Genomic DNA, 21,815 nt, shown 5'->3' with positions numbered 1-21,815 from the left:
TGCGGCGCCGCGGCGGCCGCGGTTGCACGGACTCTGTTTCCCAGCGTGCCCCGCGGCGGGCCCGTGGAGCGGGGCTCCGGCCGCTGCGCTTTGAGGTGGGCACGGTGAGCGCCGCGCTGGGGGGCAGTGGGGAGGCCTCGGAGGAGGGCTTGGGGGGAGCTGAGGGGGCCGGGGTCTCGCGGTGAGGTGGGCCCGCTCCTGGAGGGGCGGGCGGCGGCGGCCGGTGGAGCCGCCTCAGACCCGGGGGTGTGGCGGGGCCTGCCTCGGGGAGGGGTGGGGGTGACGACGACGGTGACGGGGCCTGTCCCGGGATGAGAGGGGTGACGGGGCTTGTCCGGGCAGGGGGGCGGCAGAGGTGGGGTAACGAGGGCAGCTGCGATGGGGGTCATGGGGACAGCAGGGGGATGGCGGGGGAGCCCGTGCTTGGGAAGGTATTGGGGACAGGTCTGGCGGGATGGCGCCTGTGCGGGGAGGAATTGGGGACAGCCCTGGCGGGGGGCAGGGATTGGGGTCAGCCCCGGTGGGAGCAGCTCTCCGGGGCAGCATGAGCGGGAGGTGCTGGGGGCAGCCCCGGTGGAGGGCGGCGAGGGGGCCCCGTGCCCCCCGTGGAGCACAGCGGGGTGTATCGCTCCCCCCCTCCGGCTGTGCCCTGCCCCCCTCCCCCGGGGGTGCGGGGGGATTTGCCTGTCATGGTGCCCTGGCTGTGTGGGGGCAGCCGGTGGGACGCCTCTGCTGGGGCCGGTGCTTGGGTGCTTGGGAGGTCTCGGGGAGCGCAGGGCAGGCCTGGGGGGTGCCCAGGCCAGCTGCATGGCTCCCACCCCGGGGGCGGGGGGTAACGTAGGTGATCCCCCAGGGGTTGTGAGGAGCGAGGGTGAAGCCTTTTGTTGTGTGTGGGTTCGCTGCTGGCTCTTTCGTGCATTGCCCTTGACAGCAGTAGCACATGGACATGTAATTTTACCTCCCCCTCTCTGTTCTTGGTGTTTTTGTGAGCATTAACGAGCTCAAGAAACTAGTTTCTGAACCTGTGAAGCTCATCCAGTGTGAAGCATGGTGCTGGCATCGCTGAAGGGGCAGTGTTCCACTCCATGAGGGCCAGCAGCATGCAGCGGGGAGAGGAAATACTATCGAGTACAAGCTGTGTCAGCTATATAAAGTCTAAGTTCATAAAGCTGAGCCAAGTGTTCTGGTGCCTTGCAGAATGACCACTGCTGCCTTGGGCTCCCTGGGAACTTCCTGATAAGAGTTGGGCATCTGAATGAGACTCAAAAAAACAGACTTTTCTCTTAAAACCAGTGCAGAGTTACTGCTTTCTTTTTAAATGCAACTGGAGAGGCATATGACCAAGGCATTTGCTTGTCTTGGGAATGCTGGAGGCTGTGTTGATTCCCTGCTAAGCCTGGTTTCAAACCCACGTCTCCCAGAACCCTGCAGGTTGCACCACCACCACCCCCCCCCAAGCTTTTAGGCCATTTGCTCTTCCAGAATGTCTGGGATCTGCTGCCTGGCAGCGTGACGTGGCTTCCAAAAGCCTGGTCTCTGGTGATAGCCCTCATCAGAGAGGTAAGCTTGAACCACTTTCAGGAGATGTGCATTGTGCCCAGGTTTTTTCATTCTGCTTGTGCTCTAATTATTCAATCATTGTCTTATGAGGGAGTGTCGGCACTCTGTTGCTGTTATGTAAGGATCCAGCCCCTCCGTTTGCTTTCAGCAAAGCACTCTAGATTGAGCCCTTGAGTACAGATCTGCGTAGAAGCTCTTAGCCTAGCTACAGTCATCCTATTGGAATGAAAATATAAATGCAGTGCAGAAAATATCCTAAAGTGAGACTTCAGAAGCTGGTGAATTTTGCTGGATGGAAAGCTTAGGATGCTGGGCTCTTCTGAGCTTGGCTGGGACATCTGCAGGTGGCATTGAGAGGAGCTGGTGTCCTGTGAATCTGGTCTTAGGGGACTTGCCCCAGCTCATCAGGTGGGTTTACGGCAAAGCAGGAATTAGTTCAGCTTTCTTGGCCTGTCCTTTATTTCTTTCTTCTACCACCTTTCTCTCTTTTTGGAGAAAGTAGTAGTGAGAAATAACTGAAACTTTTAAAACTATTTACTGTAATATAGGCAGAATAAACAAAGGGACTAAATAGTAACATACATGCAGCCATACAGTGTGCCTCAAGCAGATTGCTACAGGTTTTTCTTCACAAAATTTTACCCTAATCTGAGATGGTGAAACATGTTTCAGACTGAAGTCCCATTCAAAGTACTCACGTTGTTGTCCACCTAGAAGAAACAGTGCTGCTTGCGTACGTGTCTTGGTTTAAAAGGAAAACGCTGTCTCTTAAAATGACACAGAGTATTTTTGTCTTTGAAACACTGGTGAAGAAAAGCTCCGTCTGTCTCCAGTGGGCTCTTGTGAGTCATGTGTGGTGGACTGTGAACTTTGGAGTTATTCATTGGCTGTTGATGAGCACAGTGGAAAAAGGAAGTTCACTTCACACCATGGTTTCCTTAGCGTGTGTGGTTTTTTCCTCCGTCCGCCAGCAGTGACTTGTACGTGAAGAAATCTCTGCAGTGGACTGCAGGGTGTTGGGTTTTGTCTGTTCCCAACTAAACTGAAAATGTTCCGGTGAATAGAGAGCTTATTTATATGTGTTGTTATTTTGCACAAATTCACACGTGGTTGGATGATACCTGTTATGTACCCGTTTATCTGTATTTGCTGCAAATCTGTTTCCTTATGCCAGGATCTCGTAACTGGAACTTGACTTGAGGATGCACAGTGAAGTTTTCCCCCAGGAGTTTTAGCCAGCCGAGCTGAGCAACATCATCTCTCACTAGACACAAGATTTTTCCCTGACTGTACATCTGAGGCCTGTTATCCTGAGTTTGCAGAAATCCTGCCCAAGTTAAATGGGCTAGGGAGGTGTGAAAACAGTGGTTCCTGTGCAAGTGTGTCTTGGAGCACTGAACAAAATTATTATTGGGTTGGATCCTGGAGTCTGAGTTCGTGCCTGCAGAAGGTTTGAGCTTGCTGCCGTAGGTGTCCCTGGGGGAAAGGTCCCTTTCCTTTCACCGGGAGCTGGAATGGAATCTTAGTGCAGCTGAGCCAGTGGAAGGTCAATGCATTTCAGAAAACGATTATTTGGTGTAAAATTTCATTGTATGCGTTTATCCTTGCAGAAAGAAATATTCTTAGTGCTGCTTTGTGGTTCCCAAACACATCTTTCCTTAGGGAAATTACAGTCATCCCAGGAACTTCTGTGAGATTACTCATAAAGGAAGACAGAAATATTCAATAGCTTCTGTCATAGCTTCTTTATGTGATAATTTACTGTGTCTTCAAAGCATTAAACCATGGCTGAGATTTTTTAGGAAATGAGCAGGTAAATGAGAACAGCTGGGTAAAATGAGAAGCAAGTGGATCACCAGAATGCTGCTTTCTCTGTTTTGTTTTATTTATTTATTTGAGTTAAACCCACTCAACAGCACCACAGTTGTCTCCTTGAGCAGGGAGGGCACAGGAGAACTACTGTTTGGCCACGATGGCCCTGTGTAAAACCAGGAATGTGTCCTGTGGTCTTTCCTTCTGGTCCCTCCTCCAGTGGACAGACTGACACCTCCCACCACTCTGCAGCTCTTAAGACACTGGTGCTGAAGTATGTGACTAAATAATCCTCTTCTGGAGAAGGGCTTTACTCATTTGCTGATCTTTCAGTGAAAGATTCTTTTCTCTTAGTGCATTAGTGTAACTGGTGTTCATGTGTCATTTCTTCTTCCCCCCAAATTTACGGATCTCTGCTGGGAGCAGCTGCAAATGGGTGGGGTGAAGTTTTAATTGTATTCTTAACTGTCTTCATACTTTATTTTCTACTCACAAAATTTAATAAAGGCAAAGCAATATGCTTCCATTTCTAAATCGTAAGTTATAAAATGCCTGTCAGACACTGGGTAATGTCTGTATTGTGGGGAAAGCCTGGAGGCTTCGGCGGTGACGGGGACCCTGTGTGTGAGCCTTTAACCAGGGAGTCCCAGCCCTGAGCAGCTCACAAGTGACACAGCTTTCCTGGCCATGCTCTGTTGCTTTCTTTAGACTGGTACAGGCGAAACAATATGTTTCCTCTGTGTGCATGTAGTTAAGCTTGTATATAACTGCATTGCTACGTACAGAAAGAATAAGCTGCCTGTACAGGTCCCAATTCTTATCAGAGAGCCGTTGACTCCACTAAGGACTGTGCTAGAATATCTCAATTAAAAAGGAGAGTAAATGCAACCCCAACAAAATAATTGTGCCAGTGTAAACTTTGCAATCTCCAGACCGTGCACGGAGCACACAGGGGGACAGCACAGAGGTGCAGAACAGGGAAGCGAGCTGCTGTAAATCCCGAGGGCTTTGGATACAGCACAGCTATTCTGACCTCGGTGCTGAGACTGCCGTCGGTGCTGGCAGCGGCGTGTGGTGTTTGGAGTGTATTTGTAGGGATGGGTTTTAGTCTAGACTTCCTTCATTCTTGATAGCTCTTGTCAAACCCTGCAGCGCTGGTTAAGAGGGTTGTTTTATGGTATTCCCTGTTTCCGTTTTGAGATTTCCAGGTAGGGGCACACAGTGCTTTTATACTTAACAAAGAAGGGGTAAAATCCAAGCTCAGCACAGATCTCTCTGCGGCTTTCATCTGTGTGATCAGTTCTGCCAAAATTGGCAACACGGCTGACGCCGAGTCAACTTTGCAGGATTTGATTCTTCCAGAATGACAGTCATGTTCAATGGTGGTAACAGGAAGAATGAATCTGCATTTTTAAGAAGGATTGTGCATAATTATTAAAATAATGGGTTGTGTACCAGCTGATTTTTTTTTTTTAAATCAATTTACTTCCAAGCTAACAGTGATATGTGTTTGTTTCAGCAGCTGGGGAGGTCCACAGAGAGCCAACAAATCATCTCAACACCTAAATGAGGCATTAAGTCTGGTGAGCTTGTACAAATTTCTCTTCCGATGTATGTGCTTGGCTGGGTCCCGCTCAGATCTGTCTGTCTCAGCTTGTTGTCTGGCTGCAGCTGGAAGGTACACGTGTTCTGGCAGTGGCGTTCCGTGCATCCTCAGCCTTTGTCAGGTGCCACGTTTGTTTGCTGCTGAATAATAGAAGCCTTAAAAGTGGTTGACAGTGGGGTTGTGCTGAATGAGGTGCTGCCGGGTGGAGCTTCATACGAACCAGGAGAAATTGGGATGTTTTGGTCAAGTTCCAGCATGCTGACTTTGGGCAGTTGGAGATGAGCAGTTTGTAGTGGGAACCCCGGGCTCGTAGTCTGTCAAGCACTGTGCCAGAAGTATTTCTGATTCTAGAGGTTCTTTGGGTGCTGGTTAGTGACATGTGCTGACCTGATTATTTATTATTTTTTCTAATAGATCTGTTGCTGTCTGTCTGAAACTTCACTGTGGAACACTCTTACTAGAAATGGCAGGTAAGAGCACCTCAAAATATGGCAATGTAGGGAGAACGGTTTCAGAGAATGTTTCTCGGTGTGCTGTGATGGCTGTGGCGCATCAGGTGTGTGACATGTGTCCCTAGTGATCCCTAAAGCTCTTCAGCTCCTTCTGTTTTCTTGCCTTGGTCATATTCACTTCTGTGCTGTAGGATTGACAGCTGAGGTTGCTGCTCTGGTGATAAATGCTGAGGTGTGACCTGTTTGAGAGTTGGATGAGGATGACATTCACAAAAAAGTACATGAGAATAATTCCTTCCTTAGAGAGGCTAAACAGCTTCCCACGGCTTTCCTAGCTGTACTGTTGACATTACTACATCTTAATTTTACCTGTAGTAAAATTAGTAACAAATTTCCTCCCAATTTTTTTTAAAATAAGAGCAGGTTCAGGACTTGTATACAGTTTCTGTTCATCGCTTATACAGTTTGGTTTATGAAAGCACAGGTTGTGCTTGCTGATCCAATATGTTGATCCTAGCTTTGATGGGAGTGCTGTAGCACGCCAAACTATGCAGTCAGACATGAAAGGGGATATTTTAATTTAATTTCCTTTATCTATTCTTGGAAGTAACCCGGAACAGTTGAAAACTACAGGGTCTTTGGGTGGGAGAAAGTGGTCATCTGGCTACTTGCAGCTGGGTGACAACAGAGAAGACGTGTAATCCTGATCTTTGTGTACATAGAAAAAAGTCTGGATGTATTTGGAGCATTTTGTGAGCTTGAAAAATGACAAACTGCAGTGGCTGGTGTCCAGCAGGCCAGTTGGTTTTGGATCCACCATTTGGGGACTTGTGCACTACAGGCTGGCATCAGCTCTACTGCCCATAACAGATCTGTACTGCAGGAGAGAGACAATGGAAGAGAGCAGAACCACAGTAACTAGCTACAGCTTCAGCTGTTGAAGAGGGACAGAACAAAATTTTCCTCATCCCATAAATATAATAATAATAATAGATTGTTAGAGAATCTGCTTTCACTGTGGTCGGTTAATCTTGGTCTTATTGACTTCCCTTGGGAGCTGTCTCTAGTTTTAAAAGCTGTGCCCCCTTCTTTTCCCTTGATCCAGCATTGTTCTGTCCTTTTGTAGGCTGCTGAGACAGACTGTAGAGGAGAAAGCCCATTAGGTGTTTGTAGCAAATGAAAAATTAATGCTAAGAAGTCCAGATTCCTATGGACTTTGACTGCATGTGATGGGGTCAGCAGTAGATGTTAACCAGTAACTAATACCAGCTTTGGAGAGTGTCTGAATTAATGTAAAAAAAAAAAATTTAGCAAAGGTGGGTGAGGAGGGACAGGAGACTTAGTATTTGCTTTTATAAGGAAAAGGCTACTGAAAAGTCAAATTGGGCTAGTGACTTCAGACTTTATTTCATATTTACTTCTGATGTACTCACAGTGGGCGTTATCCTGAACATATTTTCTGCGTGAAAATATGCCTTTCTTTTGCATGAAGAAAGCCTTTTCTTTCCCAAAGCATGGCTTACAGCTTTAGTCTTCCCTGCCAACCTTCAAATGAAGAAGCTGCTCCTGCAAAATGTCTTCTCACACGGAGATAATGGCAAGAGAAGGGGATCTCTTGTGCTGACGGTTCTTGTTCAGACATTTCCTCTCGTCTTCTGTGCCATTTGGAGGTTTTCCCAGGACATTCTTCATCTCTTCCTCTGCTTGTTTTTAATTCTGTTTACTGGGGCTGAAGTAGACTAGACAATTAGTCACAATGCCCTGGAATCAAACTTTAATCAGCACTGGAAGGCAAGAGCAAACGTTCTCAAACGTGTAGGAATGCACATGCAGGCACACACATAGACACAGACAGATCTGCGCACCTGTCTAGAAGCTGACAGCAGCTTAAAGGCAGAGGATTTAGGCATTTAATTACTTGTTTTTAAAACATATTTTTTTCCCAAGGTAAGGTTTTATTCACTCTATCACTTTTGTCAGCATTTGCTGATTTATTGTATCTGAATGCAAAGTTTTGGGATTTGGGATTTTGGTTTGGTTTTTTTCTTTCTTTCTTTTTTATTCTGGGGCTTAACCTTACAGGAAGAACTTGACTTTTAAAGAAAAAAGGGTATGTTCATGAGTCTTCTCACAACAAAATTATCCCTGACATCTCATTTGCCTTCCCTTAACTGGATGATATCTTGAGTATTAAATTCCAGTTTGAGATGCTTTCCAAAGGCGCCCTTCCTCACTGTCACAGAGTCATATCTACTACAGGTCCTAAGGCCTGATCCATGCACCAGCAAGACTACTCAGAGCTTGTGTCTGAAGGTAAATCTGCTTGTCTGGGTAATTGCCAGCTTTTCCTTTTGTTTTCTGAAAGGTTGCAACTAAAAATCTTTGTGCAGCCTGTTTCCCCCAGATGTTGCTGGCTTCTCCTCTCTTCCTGAGGAACCTTATCCTGGAGTTTTAAGTTTTTTTTGTCTGTCAGTGCCTTTCACAGAACTTTACACTGATGTGTAAAGGTGTCAAATCCAAGTGTTGCTTATTAGTTCATTTCTATTCCTTGCTCTAAGCCTTGCATGTGCTAGTTTAAATATCATGTCCACTGCTGAGGAAGGAGAACAAAATATTTGGTGTTCAGGGTGAGGATGAACGTGCTGCAGTGAGTAACGTGAACGGCCAGAGCTGGTGATGGTTTCTCTTTTGATTCTTGCGAGTCCCCTTGACCTTGGGGTCCACGGGTGTGTATTGGAAAGGTGTGGAGGATGTTAGACTTGCTCAGCCTTACGAGAATGTTTCTGCATTCAGCTAATATCTGTGTTCTACATTGCAGAAAAGGTGAATAACTTCCCACCGCTCCCCAAGTTTATCCCTCTGAAACCGTGTTTCTACCAGAATTTTGCTGATGAAATTCCCATCGATTATCAGTCTCTGGTGAAGAGAATCTACCACGTATGGATCTGTAAGTTGAATTAAAAAATTGTGCTGGGAAAATACATATGTGTAGTGAAAAAAATATAGATCTCAGTGACTTAAGTGCTTTAAAGTTTTGACTGCAATTAGTTGATGAGAAACAATGATTCCTCTTAGAATACTGTAATATAACTTTATGCCCAAATGTTAAGCTGCTGTGCTATGAGTCTTTGCCGCAGAGCAGCTGTTGAAGAAAGGAGAGAGTATCACTGCTAGAAATGTCTATTAGTAAATCTGAAGAGGAAAAAAGCAGACCATATTTGACACCTTTATTAATGTGAGGTAATGTTTTACTCCCCAAAATAGCTCTCTTAAAGTAATTCCCAATTCACCTGAAGTAAGATGAATAGGAGAATTTTAGGCAAGAAAATAAATACGGCCCATGTGCTTGCTACCTGTTGCCCCACCTTGCTATGGGAAGGCTCAAACTCCCCCGTGTTTGTGCCACCCACAGATCGAAGCAGAGTTTTCTAGCCATAAACTGTCTCTTCCTTAGCTCTCCAGAGCCTGCAAAATGTTCCGCGTCCTCGTGGAGAAGGGTGCTGATCCTCTTGGTCACAGCTGGTGATTTGCTGATATTCTGTATGAACAGACCTCCTGGTCTGGGCTCGTGTTGTCTGGCTTAGCCATTCAAAAGCTAGTAATGAAAATTGACCATTCTTCTCCAAGGAATGAAATTGGATGAAAAATGGTGTGGCAGGCCTAGAAAACTACAGGGAATGCTTTGGAAGATTAAAAATCTTCTTGCCTTGCTTATCTTTTTTTCCCCAAATGCTTGTCATCCTATTTACCCTTCTCACTGAAGGAAAAGCTTGTTTTCTGCCAGATATGCATTCGGTGGCATGGCTTTTATTCCAGATGCATAGGATGTGTGTATGAGAGAGATTTGTGTGCATAAATAATAGCATAATCTATCACTCAATTGTTCTTTCGTTATTTAGAGATGCTGAAATGAGCTCTGTAATTTTCTCGCCTGAAGAAACTGCTTGTCCCTTCAGACTTAACTGGTTAAATGTTGCATGCTGTAAAGCTGCCTTTGTCTGCGACTCTCCCTAAACAAAGCCTCCCTCATTCAAGTTCATGGCAGGCTGGAAAGTTGCCAGCCATTTGGGCAACTAGTCTGCCAGTGGCTGAGGAGACCTGGCATTTGTCACCAGGAGTTTTACATTTACATTTCCATCTGCAGCACGCTTTCTTTTGGGGTCGTTGTGTCCCACCCCACCCCACCCCCCCGCCCCATCTTTTTGGGATGGGATGGAGAGAGGTTCATACATGGAGGGAAGGCAGTAAACAGGAAAAGGCCGGTGTTAAAAATAGAAACACACAAGTTGTTGCTAGAAGGTTGTATGCTCATTACTTTAATTGGATGTGAATGTTTTATTAAGGTGGATGGTGGTTTGGGGAAACCTGTACCAGAGCTCCCACTACTGGAGAACAAACTCCCACCTGATGTGCAGGGAGAACCAGAAGTTCCTTAAAACTTCATAGGTGCTCTTGGCTTGGTGTTTTGTCGGGGGTTTTTTAGTAATTTTTGGACACTAACTGACTTCTGAAAATAAAAATTTGGGGAAGTACAGCTACTGTATAAATTAAATTTAAACAATAAGTCTTTTTTCCCCCCAATATTAAGATACATCCAAACAATTGTGTATAAAGCCTTGTTGTTAGCTACTCAGAAGACATTTTCTTTGTAGTAAAACAATGTTTTATTTTAACTCTCATGTAATTCCTATGTCAGAAGCAGCAGCTGGGTTCGGATACTTTCCATGCTAAATTGTCCCAACTGTGTTGGCAATATTATTTTACGACCACAAAACTTTGTAGCTGTTTAGCATCCCCCAGGCTGTGTGAAGGCAGGTGGGTCTGTGCCAAGAAAGAGGAGTCAGAAGCAGAGGCCAGGGTAGTGATGGGCATCAGAGGGCTAAGCCAGGGATGTGCAGGTGTGCTGCAAAGCCACCACATGTGGTGAGGCAAGGAGCGGGCAGGGCATGGGCGCTTACCATGGGTGAAGAGAAATTCAGGGATTTAATTCTGGCTGAATAAATGAGGCCAGGGTCCAGAGTGTTACTGTGAGCTCATCACCTGGCAGTACGGAGGGTCCACCTTCTCATTTCTCTTTGTCTGTGCTAATTGATACAGGTTACCACCAGTTTTTTAAGGGTTACCCCCTGTTTTCTGAAATAGGAGCTTGTAACTGGGCTGAGTCTCTTGGGCACTGGCAGAGCCTGGGGGGGTGCAAGGACAGCTGCAGGGAGTCTCTGCACCATTGAGGGGAGCATGGGGAGGAAAGCGGGGAGCCCCTGGCATGGGGTCTGCGCTCAGCCTGTGAAAGCTAGGAAGTGTGCCGCCCCGCTTTGCGGTGATATTGAGCTTCAGGGAAGGGGGGAGCAGTGTCACTTCATGCACGTTTGCCTCGTGCAGCACTGGTGCGCTCTGGGGGCTGTTGTCAACTGTTCCTTTTCATCCAAGTGGCAGGAACAGGGATGTGAAAAGGCCTTTAAGCCACCCCTGAGGTCCCAAGTTATCAGCCTGATTGGAGTTTGCATATCCCCTCACTCAAGGCAGCACTTACAAGCCCTGAAGCGAACTTCCAGGCTTCCTCAGAGGCCCAGGGAAGCAGAGAGCAAGCCCGCAAGGTGCTGTGCTGGCTCTGTAATAGCTCCCGAGGCAGCCTCAGCAAGCAGAGAGACCGAAGTCCTGTTGAGGCTGGGTGCAGTGCAGTGGTTTACACCCCTCACCTCTCATAAAGGGGCTTTGCTACAAATGGGAATTGAACCTTGCTTGTAATTGATAATAATACTGGCAGAGGACTTAATTGGTTGCTACCCAGCTCTCCGTCCTTTGGCAGATTCCAAAAGAGTTTCCTCATCCCTCTGCTGCAGCATTCCCTCTGGAGATGGACGTGTCTGTGCTGCGGGCTCCTGGGGCACGCAGGACCTGCGGCTCGCTTGGAGCGGCTGCGTTACTGGGCTTGAGTTTCCCACTGCGGCGTGGACCCTTCCTGTTATAACGTGGGCCATTTGTTTCCTTTTAAGCGTGAAGACATGAAGCTGCACAGCCACACATTCTTTCCTCTGCCCTCTTTACAGTTTACTGCATCACACTAGTAGTGAATATAATTGCGTGCCTGGCGTGGTGGATCGGAGGAGGCTATGGGGTGAATTTTGGGCTGGCCATCCTCTGGCTTATCCTCTTCAGTCCCTGCGGCTACGTCTGCTGGTTCCGACCTGCCTATAAAGCCTTTCGGTAAGTAGGAGCCCATGAGGTGATTTTGTCTCTGTGTCGTCTGGGAGAGAGATGTGTCATTACTGGGGAGTGCTCCTCTGGAGCTCTCTGTCTGGGATAAAGATGAAGGACTTGTTGGCTGAATGTCTTGTTTACCTTCCAAATGAAGAAGAATGTGGCTACTTTTAAATACCAGATGTAGGACTGAGGGTTACCTGCCTACGATCGGAAGTGAGCAGTGGCAAACTTTGTCACTTCCATGAGGATGAAATTCCTATTTTACTTCAATATTTCAGGCGTAGCAGCACCCCCATATCAGTATAGCACTAAAATAGATACTGATTTGGTAAAGTTTCATTGAGGCTTATTTTGATGGAAGACTATTAAGTTATTAGGTTTTGAGAACTCTTCTGGTTTTAGTTGCTAGGTACTTGAGAGCTTGGCTGTTTCGCTTTTTAGATAAAAGCAGTTCCCTGGAGTGAGTCCTTCTGAAACTCCACAAATATTTAAAGCTATCCTGCATTTTCACTTTAATTAATAATCATTTGCATTTGCTCATGCTTGCTGTGGGTCATGAGGCATTATTCAGACATTAATGCATAATGCTTGTCAGAGCTGTGAAGGTCCCAAGCAGTTTCCAGCCTGGCACAGGGAAGGGGAGGGACCTGCCCAGTGTCACACTGTGGGTCGCCAGCAGACCCCACGCACCAGTCAGGGATTTGGCCTCTGGAGGTGAAGGTCCTTCTGGTTCCCCATTACCAGGGATTACCCAATTACTCTGGATTTTGATTATTCACTGGATTCTGTGACGAGTTGGTTTAGATAACAGCAAAAGCAGCTCATAGAAATGGGAGTTGGCAGGTGGGGTCCTGTCTGTTTAGCGCATGCTAAATTAATTGTTTAAATGCTCTTCCGAATTTATGCTTTTTATACTAACAACACTGGGCATTTAATGCACTGGTGGTGCTTAAAACATCAGTGACTACATCATGGAGTACAGGGGAGGATTATTTCTGATGAAAATGGAAGGCCCACTGGGTCGGATTAATCTGAAAGTTTTAAAAGACATGAAAATACCAGCTCTGAACTCTTGCCCTCTGGGGCTGGGGTTTTGTCCCCATCCCTAGTTCAGAAGCCCAAGTGCCTCGAGAGCTGGCTAGAGCTCTGTTCAAAGAGCAGTTTCCGTTCTGAGTTCTGAAGTCTGGGGAGTTCTGAAGTCTGGGAAAAATTACTCCTCCCGGTTGACCTCCTCTGGGCTTCCCAATGACCGTTTCTAATTGTTTCTTTAATGTTGTTTGTATGTGTTTATGCAACTGAATACTGAAAGGGCCCTGAGGTTACTCTGTGTAAAGTCTTCTACAGTTAAAAAAAGAATAAGCCCTAGGGACAGACTGGCAAGCCCAAAGATCGTAGACTTTGACATCAGTTGTAGAAGGGGCTTGAAAAACACTGATCTGATGGGATCACGGCTAGTTGTGACTCAAGAAGGTGAGGTCAAACCTATTTGCTCTGCTTGTTCTGGGAGGAGGCAGCCCTTTGATATTGGCATCATGTACTGTGAGGATGCTTTCGTAAAACCATCGTCATACATCTGCATCCAAAATTAAATTAGCTGCAGAGCTTTGGCGCTAGGGCAAAGCTGTTGCAAATCTGCACCAGAAGGCTGGATCAGAAATCACCTTTTCTGTGTATCCTCACTAATTCCCACAGATCCTTTCAAATGAAGACTCCTCCCGCCCCTTCAGGTCGTAGTTGCAAGAGTCTGTTTGAAGGCTCAGCCTCGAGCCTAATCCTTGTTAATTGGATTATGATAGGCATTACTGTGAACAGTCTGTGTTTAAAGTATTTCTTTCACACTGCTGTACTCTGAGGTGATATTTGAAGGGTGGAATCATGAGGATACTCAGGACTGGCAGTTTTCTGTCACAGCATCTCTAACCATACCAACATGCGAGGCTCAGGGTGGCAGGGTTCTAGCTGGAGGCTTTTCCACTTGTCTTGGAGTAGCCAGGGGTCCACTGCGTCGACCTCACCAGAGTCTGGGGTCCTGCCTCTCTCATCTCCTCATTAGTCATCAGGGACTAGAATTATAATACTAATTAACATTAAAATAGTAAACAGTTAAATACTTTAAGCAAGAGCTGCGAATGACTGGAGCTCTTTTGTAAACTCCCCCTTGCACCAAACTGCCTGATAAGCGACCAAAGTGGTTTTTTGCAAATCTGTTATGTAAATCATGGGCCCTTTGGGTTCCTGAGAGAGTGGGAGTCATTTGTATCATTAAAAATGATAGTTTGGGGAGTTTTAGATGTGCCTGATGTAGCTGGTTTAATGGGATGAAGATGTTCTGCTGCAGTTCTGTGGCAGAGCCCAAACGTGGGCTGGACAGTGCTGTGTCCCAGTGCACCCATGACAGAGACTGCACATACCTGGTCAGCCTTCTGGTTTGGGATCATGTGCCTGCTGCCCATTATACCTGCATAAAGTAAAGGACCTCATATATCTGGGACCTCTCAACCTATACATCGTGAAGATGTGGAGCCTGCAAAGATGTGAGAGTATGCTTCTGCATTTCCCCAGACAGGATACCACTTGCTTCTCTGGTGGCTGTTTTTCCTCCTGTTGTGTCCCAGTGCTGGATTATTAACCGTGGGCATGTAAGTGTGATGATGAGCAGCCACCAAGACATTCCCAGTCGGAATTCTTATGCTCAATTATCACTTTTAGCTTATGGGGAAGCTCTGCCTGCCAATGTTCAGGCCCCCTTGTGCCTACTTGCCAGTGGCTGAGCTGCCTAAGTGTCAGGCTGTGCTGACTTCAGAGGTTTGGTCAGAGGGTTAGGCACTCTCTGTTCTGCAGGAGACTGCCTCTTCTCATGTGTTGTCATATATGCAGTTTGGTAAAGCAGTTGCAGGAGCCAGGCTTGTGGGAAGAGATTAAGTGCTGATGATTCATGGATCTGTGTGCTTTCACTGCCGGGGACAGAGGAGTAGCCTTCAAAGTACACGGCTGTAGAGGGACCTCTTCTGAAAAACCCCATTGGAGCGGTTGTACGTGATGGGGTGAAACATCAGTGTGAAGCAACACGAGGTGCCAGTCTCCCCCTGATTTCCTCTCTTCTTTCACAGGTCGGACAGCTCATTTAATTTTATGGCCTTTTTCTTCATCTTTGGAGCACAGTTTATTCTCACGGTCCTGCAGGCGATTGGTTTCTCCGGATGGGGAGCTTGGTAAGCAGGATGCGCTGACGGTCTTACAGCCGAGCACTTGGCTTCCATGCCTCAGTTTCAGGCTACGGGCTGTTCCCATGAACTTTTGAGAAACTGATGGGAGTCTGTACAGGATGGAGAGGAAGAAACTTTCTCTTTTCCTCTGTGGTATAGTTATACCTGCTCTTGGAGTACACAGTTCTGTTTTCATTTGTTTTATTGGCAGAAGTCAGGTATATTCACCTGCTTGTTCTCTTTAACACCTTTTCTTCTTAGCCAGTTTCAAGATTCATCTGATCCTCTCTTAGCATTGCCCTCAAACTATTCGCAGCACATGGTGAGCAGTGCATGATGACTCACTGTTGGCCTATAGAGCGAGCATTGTCAGGGTTCTCCTAAAATAAATGGGAGCATTTTAGTGTCTGTCCCTGGTTATGTTATAATTGTTTGGCATTTTAACTTTCTGTCGGTAGAGACTTGAGAGCAGTTCCTGCTGAAACTACAAATAATAGAAAGCTCTGGCACTCCATATAGCATTTTATTTTCTTAACTGCTGATGCTCTCCAGTTGTCCTATCTGGTTATTGCCGTCAAAGGAATAGAGATGCAGTATAAATCATAGGACCCTCGTGTTCCCGGATCCCAGTTCCAGTTTCTAGACGCACGACCTCTGCACAGCTGACAGCACCTTGGGAATAAATCTTCTCTTCCCAAAGGACAGCTGGCTGTCCCCTAAAGGTCTGAGAGTGGATTAGCGAGGGATGCTGGCAAGTGAGATTTGAGATCTTGGGGAAATACCTGCCTGAGCTGCATTTCATTCTGTCCCTTTTCTTCATTGCTGTTTTCATTTTCTTTAAAGCTGCCTTGTAGTTTCTGGGTATGTCTAGACAGCTTTTCTGATAGTAAGGATACTTTAAAAAAGAAAGCTGCAATGATACTGTTTTTTTCTGTGTCTTCCAGCGGATGGTTGGCAGCCATTACTTTCTTTAGCACCAATGTTGCAGCTGCTGTGTTCATGCTGTTTCCTGCCATTATGTTTACAATGTCAGCAGTCGCCATGCTCGTCTGCATTTTAAGGGTAGGTGCCTCAGATGTCTCTCTGACTTGGAGTATCTGCAGGTTGTATCGCAATAATGTGAACAGGCAGCTTAGCAGCCACCCTAAGCCATCACTGCTTTTAAAGTTTTTATAGTGTAGTTGGTGTCTCTCAGAGTCTCTAGAGGACAAATACAGATAACACAAGACAGCTGGGGGTGGATGTTGTCACCATTTCATGTGGCAATGTTCCTTTAGGGCAGGTGAAGCAAGCTTCATTGCTCATTGGGGAGGTCATTGATGGTAAAGGTGAAGCATCTTGAGGTGGTGTGCAGTAGGGACTGGGTGGCAGGGTGGGATGTGGTCCTCTGTTCTCTGCAGAAAGAAGGATTTGGAGGTAGGACTGTCTGGGAAGCTTCAGTAGACTGATGGCAGAGGAGAAGACAGAAGCCCTGCTGAAGCAGTAGTGTCAGTTTTAGAGAAGGTTCAGCCTCCTGACCTGGGTTTGCTGCCTTGCTGTGGTATCCCCGACCTGAATCCCAGGCATGCAGCTGAAACAGGTTCAGGTCTTGGGTTGATATTATCTATGTGCACCTCTGTTCACTGTATTACTACATTTTTTAGTGCTTTTGTGCCTTAGAAATACAGCTTTTCACAGAGGTAGAAATAAATACGGTACCAAAGTGATGACTGTAGCTCTTCTGAGGAAGAGGTGTGGGTACCTGTTGCTGACTTTCCTCTCGTTCTCTCTTTCATCTGTTAGGTACATAAAATCTACCGAGGGGCTGGTGGAAGCTTTCAGAAGGCTCAGGATGAGTGGAACAGTGGCATGTGGAGGAACCCCCCCAGCAGGGAGGCCCAGTACAGCAATTTTTCTGGGAACAGCCTGCCAGAGTACCCCACAGTGCCCAACTATCCCCCAGGAAACCAATGGCCTTAAGCAGCAACAGCTGCAAACTGCCTGGATTCTCTTCTTTTTGGTCTTTTTATTATTGTTATTTGAAAAAGATCATTTGCATTCCCCCCCCAAGCACCCCAGTCATCTTGGGGACTCTTTTGGTTTTTGTCTCCTCACCACTGCAGAAGAGATGTGCTGTGTCAGCCCTTGCCACCTCCGGAGCACTGCACGGCCTTATCAGAAAGTTTTTTGTTTGCGTTGAGTTACCAGTATTTGCCTTGTTGCAGACTGAGGAACCAACCATTCACTGCCCTTGCTTGAGGGAATCCTCTCATGACCATGCGTGAAAAAGGCTTGACTTCCCCACGATGGCAAACACTACTGCAATGGCTCCTTCTCCTGCCTCCCTGCTTAGTTTTCATCAAATGCACAGCACACCGCTAAGCTGTCCGTAACAAAGGCAATCAGAGCATTAGTAGCAACTGGTGTTTACTCTCCCAGATGAATAATCCGGAATCCTTCACTCTAAGGGAAATGCAACACCTAAATTACTTGGTACTAGCGATATCGAAGGTATTTGTAAAATCTACAACCTCATTTGCTTGCGCTCTCTGGTGAAGAATCCTTTAGGTAACGGTGCTTGCTGTGGGTGAGTGTTGTTCAGATGTGAAGTCCACAAGAGTCCTCATTTGCCTGGCTAGGACTGTTGTTATGCTAGAAATCTTGCTTTCCCTGCTGCTAAAAATTTTTGCTGGATCTGTGTGCTTCAAAGGTGCAGTTTCATCTCACGTGGTTAATGATTGCTCACTAAAAGCATGATTCAAAGCCCACTGGAAATGATTAAAAAGCTGGCTGACACTGGGCTTTGGACCTGGCTACCTGGGTGATGTTCACCCTGTCACAGGTAGGCAGCACGAGATCTCTGCGCCATCTAACTTCCACTTAGGTGGCATTGGGGTTTTGTGCTGACCCAAGAAATGCCCTGCTAGACACACCTTGCCCTGTTGGGACAACCGTTTTTCTGGGCTCCCAGCCAAGTAGCCAGATGCGAGGTGGCTATGCTGGGGTCCAGGTGTGGTTTGGGAATAATTCTATTACAATGAATAGTTTTAATCCTGCCTTTTACTGATGTAGTTGAAATCCACATGTTACGCAGTGGGGTCTGGTAGACCAAGGAATGCTTGTTAGTCCTCATAACTGATGCTAGCTGTGCGGACCTGGGCTGTGTCGGTGTGTAGCCAGCAGCACTTTCCTTCCATGCATGAGCAGGGAGAGAGAGATTCTTGCCTTTCTCCCCAAATCGGCTAAAGAGAGAATAAAGCTGCTGAGAGGGATTGTTTTCCCTGAGAGCTAGCATCTGTCTCGTCGTTCATCTCCATTCTGTGCACGCATGTCAGGGCTCCTGTAGCCTGAGCCATCCAATTCCCCTGTGTCCTACAGCGATCCAGGCAGCAAAGGCTGCAGGTTTTTCTTCTCCCTCGACAGCCTGCAGTGAATTTTTTCAAACCCGTCAAAACTGGGAGGTCGGTTCCCGATGTTTTTTGTAGGGAGTGAGTGTTCAAAGTCTTCAGCTCTGAACATTTTGGCCAATGATCCTGTGAAGGACAGAGTGCTCCACTGCAGAGACTTGGGAGGTGTTGGGCACCGTGTGGGTCAGACCCAGAGCCTGCTTGGCTTGGCAGGCTGTTGGATGGAATGCCAGAGGTGTTACGGTGTAAATGGAGTCACTCCAAATTCACACCAAGTAATTGGAGAACAAAGCTGTCTCCCGGAAAGGGACAGGGAGGTTGTCCTAGCTAGGTGGAACTGATTTGCAAGTGATCTTTTGAAAACTGTCTCTACATGTGCCTTATCTAATAATAGTTCACGAAGGAGAGCTCTTCCTTCCCCATTGCCCCTGCAGAACTTCCCATTTGCTCTATTAACTTTTCCTGTGTCATACTGTAAATACTAAATGAAGTACAGCTCGGAGTCTGCGTGACATCTTTGTTACTAGGGCCAAAGCGAAAGCAAACATGAATCAGAGAGCAGCGCCTCCCTGAATTCCCGTTTACAAGCAACACTGATGTGCTGCTGCAGAACCAGCCTTTTGCTGGATCTGTGATGTTTAACATGCTCCGAACATGAGGGGTTTTTTTTCTTGCGAGTGTGCAATGTGCTTGTAAGTACCAACGCTTGAAGCCTTCTTAACAGAACATGGTCTGATCACATTGTCAAGCTTTTAGGTGCCTTTGTCTTGTGTCAAGTGTAATTTTAAGTGTTCTTTGTCGCTTGCCATCAGAGAGTGATAAAAGAACTGCCTGATAATTAACTCTCTGGAAATACGATTGCACTAAGGGGGAGTGAGGCATGGTTAACGGGGTCGAGTGCTAGGCTGGCCATGCTTGGAAGCCAGAACATGGTGTACCTCTGTGCCACACTCCCTCTGGCCCTGCCCCTCATCACCCTCAGCTTCTTGCCAAAAGTTTTCAAAAGCAATTGGTGTCTGTGCTTTTTCAGTGTGCCAGGTTGGAGGTTTCAACATAACCAAGAGGGGAGGCATTGCTGGGGACTCTGCATCCTGCTTCTTTCTTTCTTTTTTTCTTTTTTTCTCTCTTCTGCCCCCCCCACCTTTGGATAATCTGGGGTGCTGACGGAAGCACCTACCTTCAGTCATGGTGAAAATGCTTGATGCAAGGAGAGGAGGTACTCAGGAGCCTGCCCACCAAAACAGTTGGAGCCAGACACCAAAATTGCGCCTCATTAGCATACACTGCCTGAGATCTCTACAGAGCTTAAGTGAACCTCTCTGGTTGGGATCTGCCATCTCTCATCCCCCCTCCATCCCTTCCAATGCCAGAAACCGTAATTCCAGACAGTTGACTCAGCACGCTGCGTGAACTACTGTGGCTTGTTTTTTTGGACAACTCTGTATGTTTTTAAATGTTTACATTAGATTTATAAGACTTGTTAACACCATTAACCTGGACCTGGCTCCTGGTTTCGTTGAGCATCATGTGGCGTGTATGTGTGCGATGTGTCATGTCACTTGTGGAGCTCTGGTCTTTGTGTTTTTCTTCTGATCACAAGACAATAAATGCTCATCCTGTGCTTGATGAGAAGAACTGGCCGCATTAGAGAAGTGTGTCTGTTCCTAGGTAACCAGAGTTATCTGGCAGAGGGAAATGGCGAAATCTATTTTCCTCCAAAGTCTCCCACTGCATGTTGTTTTTTCTTTGAAAGAACAGCACATTTACAGATAAAGCCCATCCTCTGTGCCGGGGACTGGCATGAGAGTAGCACGCTGTGGTTTGGACTCTTACAGATGCCCGATAAGCTCTTGCCAAAGGTGCTGCCATTATTCTCATCTTCTGTTGAAGGGAATGGAGAGCACAGGTGTGGGTGGTGGTGAGAAGGTCCCATCTCCCGGGCACTGGGGTTGAGCTCTTCCTCCTGGCCTCTCAGCAGCGCAGAGACTCGCGCTGGTCCCTTGCAGAGCTGGCTTCTGCCTTCTCTGGTTTATTGCCCAGAAGGAGACGGTTATCCCTGGAGTAAACGGGCTGTTTAACAGCGAAGGTGAGTTGAATCGCTCTATTTAGCACGTAGCTGAATTTATTGCCCCAAATTACCATATTGTGGCTTCATACCCCAATTCTGCTCCATAGCAGATATGTAATCTTAAAAGAGATATTATCGTCACAGCTGCTCGATATGACATCTGCGAATCTCAACATCTTCCTTACCTTCAAAGCCTTGCGCCAGGTACCCCCTGCCGCGCCATCAGCCTCTTGCTTCCACCGGCAGCGGTTTCCTACAGCTGCTCGCTGCTGTGCCAGTGGTGTGTTGAGCACAAGGATGAAACGGCTTTTACTCCAATTTTTGCTCCAGGCCCTTAAAATCTGAGCATGAGGCACAGCTTTAAGCTCCTGATCCAGCTGCTACTTGGGCAGGTCCTTGGCACTTGGGGGCAACGAGTTGCTCACCTCCCTTTCGCTCCCTGTGCAAGAACCAGGGCTCGGCAGGAGGATGGGGCAAGGCTTGTCGGGAACATGCCCAAAGTGCTGGGTCGGGGGGTAGTTGTGCAGCAAAGCTCAGCCCTCCCTACCCTGAGCAGCTCTGCAAAAGGTTCAGGGTCCCTGGCATTAGGGTGGGGGCTCTTCCCCCAGGGGTTGCAGCAGATGGGACGCTGGGAGGGGCTGGCTTTTTCTTTTGTCTGGTTCTTGATGCCTTTCTGTTGCTCTTCAGTTTCCCCAGGCCCTGAACGCAAATGTTTCAACGCAGAACACAAGGTTTCGTCTACCCGCCCCCACGCAGCTCGTTCTCCCGTCCATGATCGCGAGGGGTTCATTTTATGTTGTCTGCTTGTGATTTAGCCCTAATTAACTTGTGCCTGCGGGAGGAGGGCAGGGTTCATAGCTGGATGCTTTCCCAACAGAATTTCCCTGGCTTTTCTTGCTAACTTGCCAGTGCTGAGCTGGTTCCGTAGCATGAGCTGTACAGGTCTCTGCAGACCACGCCTGGCACACTGTGTAGTCCCAGCTGGAGATTTGCCTTGAAATAAAATCAAAACTATTTGCTTTTCCTCTCTCCTGCTCCAGAGGATGGGTTAAATTCTCAAGTCAAATGTCTGAACAACTCAAAGTGCTTGAAATCACCTCTTCCTGCAGCGTGGGGCGGTGGGATGGTGCAAAAAAGCAAAAGGAGGATGGCTCTGCCACTGGGTACCTGAGGGGCTATTTTGTTCTCTCCAGTGGTGGGATGTGCATCTCAGCTTCAAGAAGGAAACACCTAAGGGGGAAAAGTACTTTAGACAAATACTGGGAGGACAGTGTTTCCCTGGAACTGGGAGAGAATCAATTCAAGTGGCTGGAAATGCTGCAACGTGTATTTGGGGTGATGCTGGTGGCCAAAGACCTGTTTCTCCCCCAAAACCACACAAACTCATTTGCCCATTGCCTGAAAATATTTTTGAGGTGAATCTGTCTCATGCCATGAAGAAGATGAGAGCAGCGGGAGGTGCCTCCTCCCTCCAACGTTACCTTAAAAGGCTCAAACAGCGACAGTTCTTGTGGCACCAAAGAA

General features: G+C 47.1%; 1 protein-coding gene across 7 annotated transcripts; it reads left to right on the top strand.

Annotated features, from left to right (window-relative positions):
- The first annotated feature begins 20 nt into the window (after window positions 1-20).
- Window positions 21-19,863, top strand: SCAMP4 (secretory carrier membrane protein 4). Of its 7 annotated transcripts, none has more exons than XM_040591554.1 (8): window positions 21-95; window positions 4,895-4,955; window positions 5,393-5,448; window positions 8,249-8,377; window positions 11,478-11,634; window positions 14,742-14,843; window positions 15,782-15,899; window positions 16,620-19,863. In XM_040591554.1, the coding sequence occupies exons 3-8, from the start codon at window positions 5,442-5,444 to the stop codon at window positions 16,794-16,796; spliced, it is 690 nt and encodes a 229-aa protein (XP_040447488.1). In that variant the 5' UTR covers window positions 21-95; window positions 4,895-4,955; window positions 5,393-5,441; the 3' UTR covers window positions 16,797-19,863. The 7 variants fall into 7 exon arrangements, with proteins under 7 accessions (XP_040447488.1, XP_040447489.1, XP_040447490.1 ...); XM_040591555.1 differs by having other exon boundaries at window positions 48-95; window positions 4,892-4,955; XM_040591556.1 differs by having other exon boundaries at window positions 77-104.
- Window positions 19,864-21,815: the final 1,952 nt, after the last annotated feature.

The sequence above is a fragment of the Falco naumanni genome, chromosome 4 (assembly GCF_017639655.2).
Source record: "Falco naumanni isolate bFalNau1 chromosome 4, bFalNau1.pat, whole genome shotgun sequence".
Lineage (NCBI taxonomy): Eukaryota > Metazoa > Chordata > Aves > Falconiformes > Falconidae > Falco > Falco naumanni.
The sequence above is the reverse complement of the archived record's forward strand: the minus strand, read 5'-3'. Positions and strand labels throughout refer to the sequence as shown.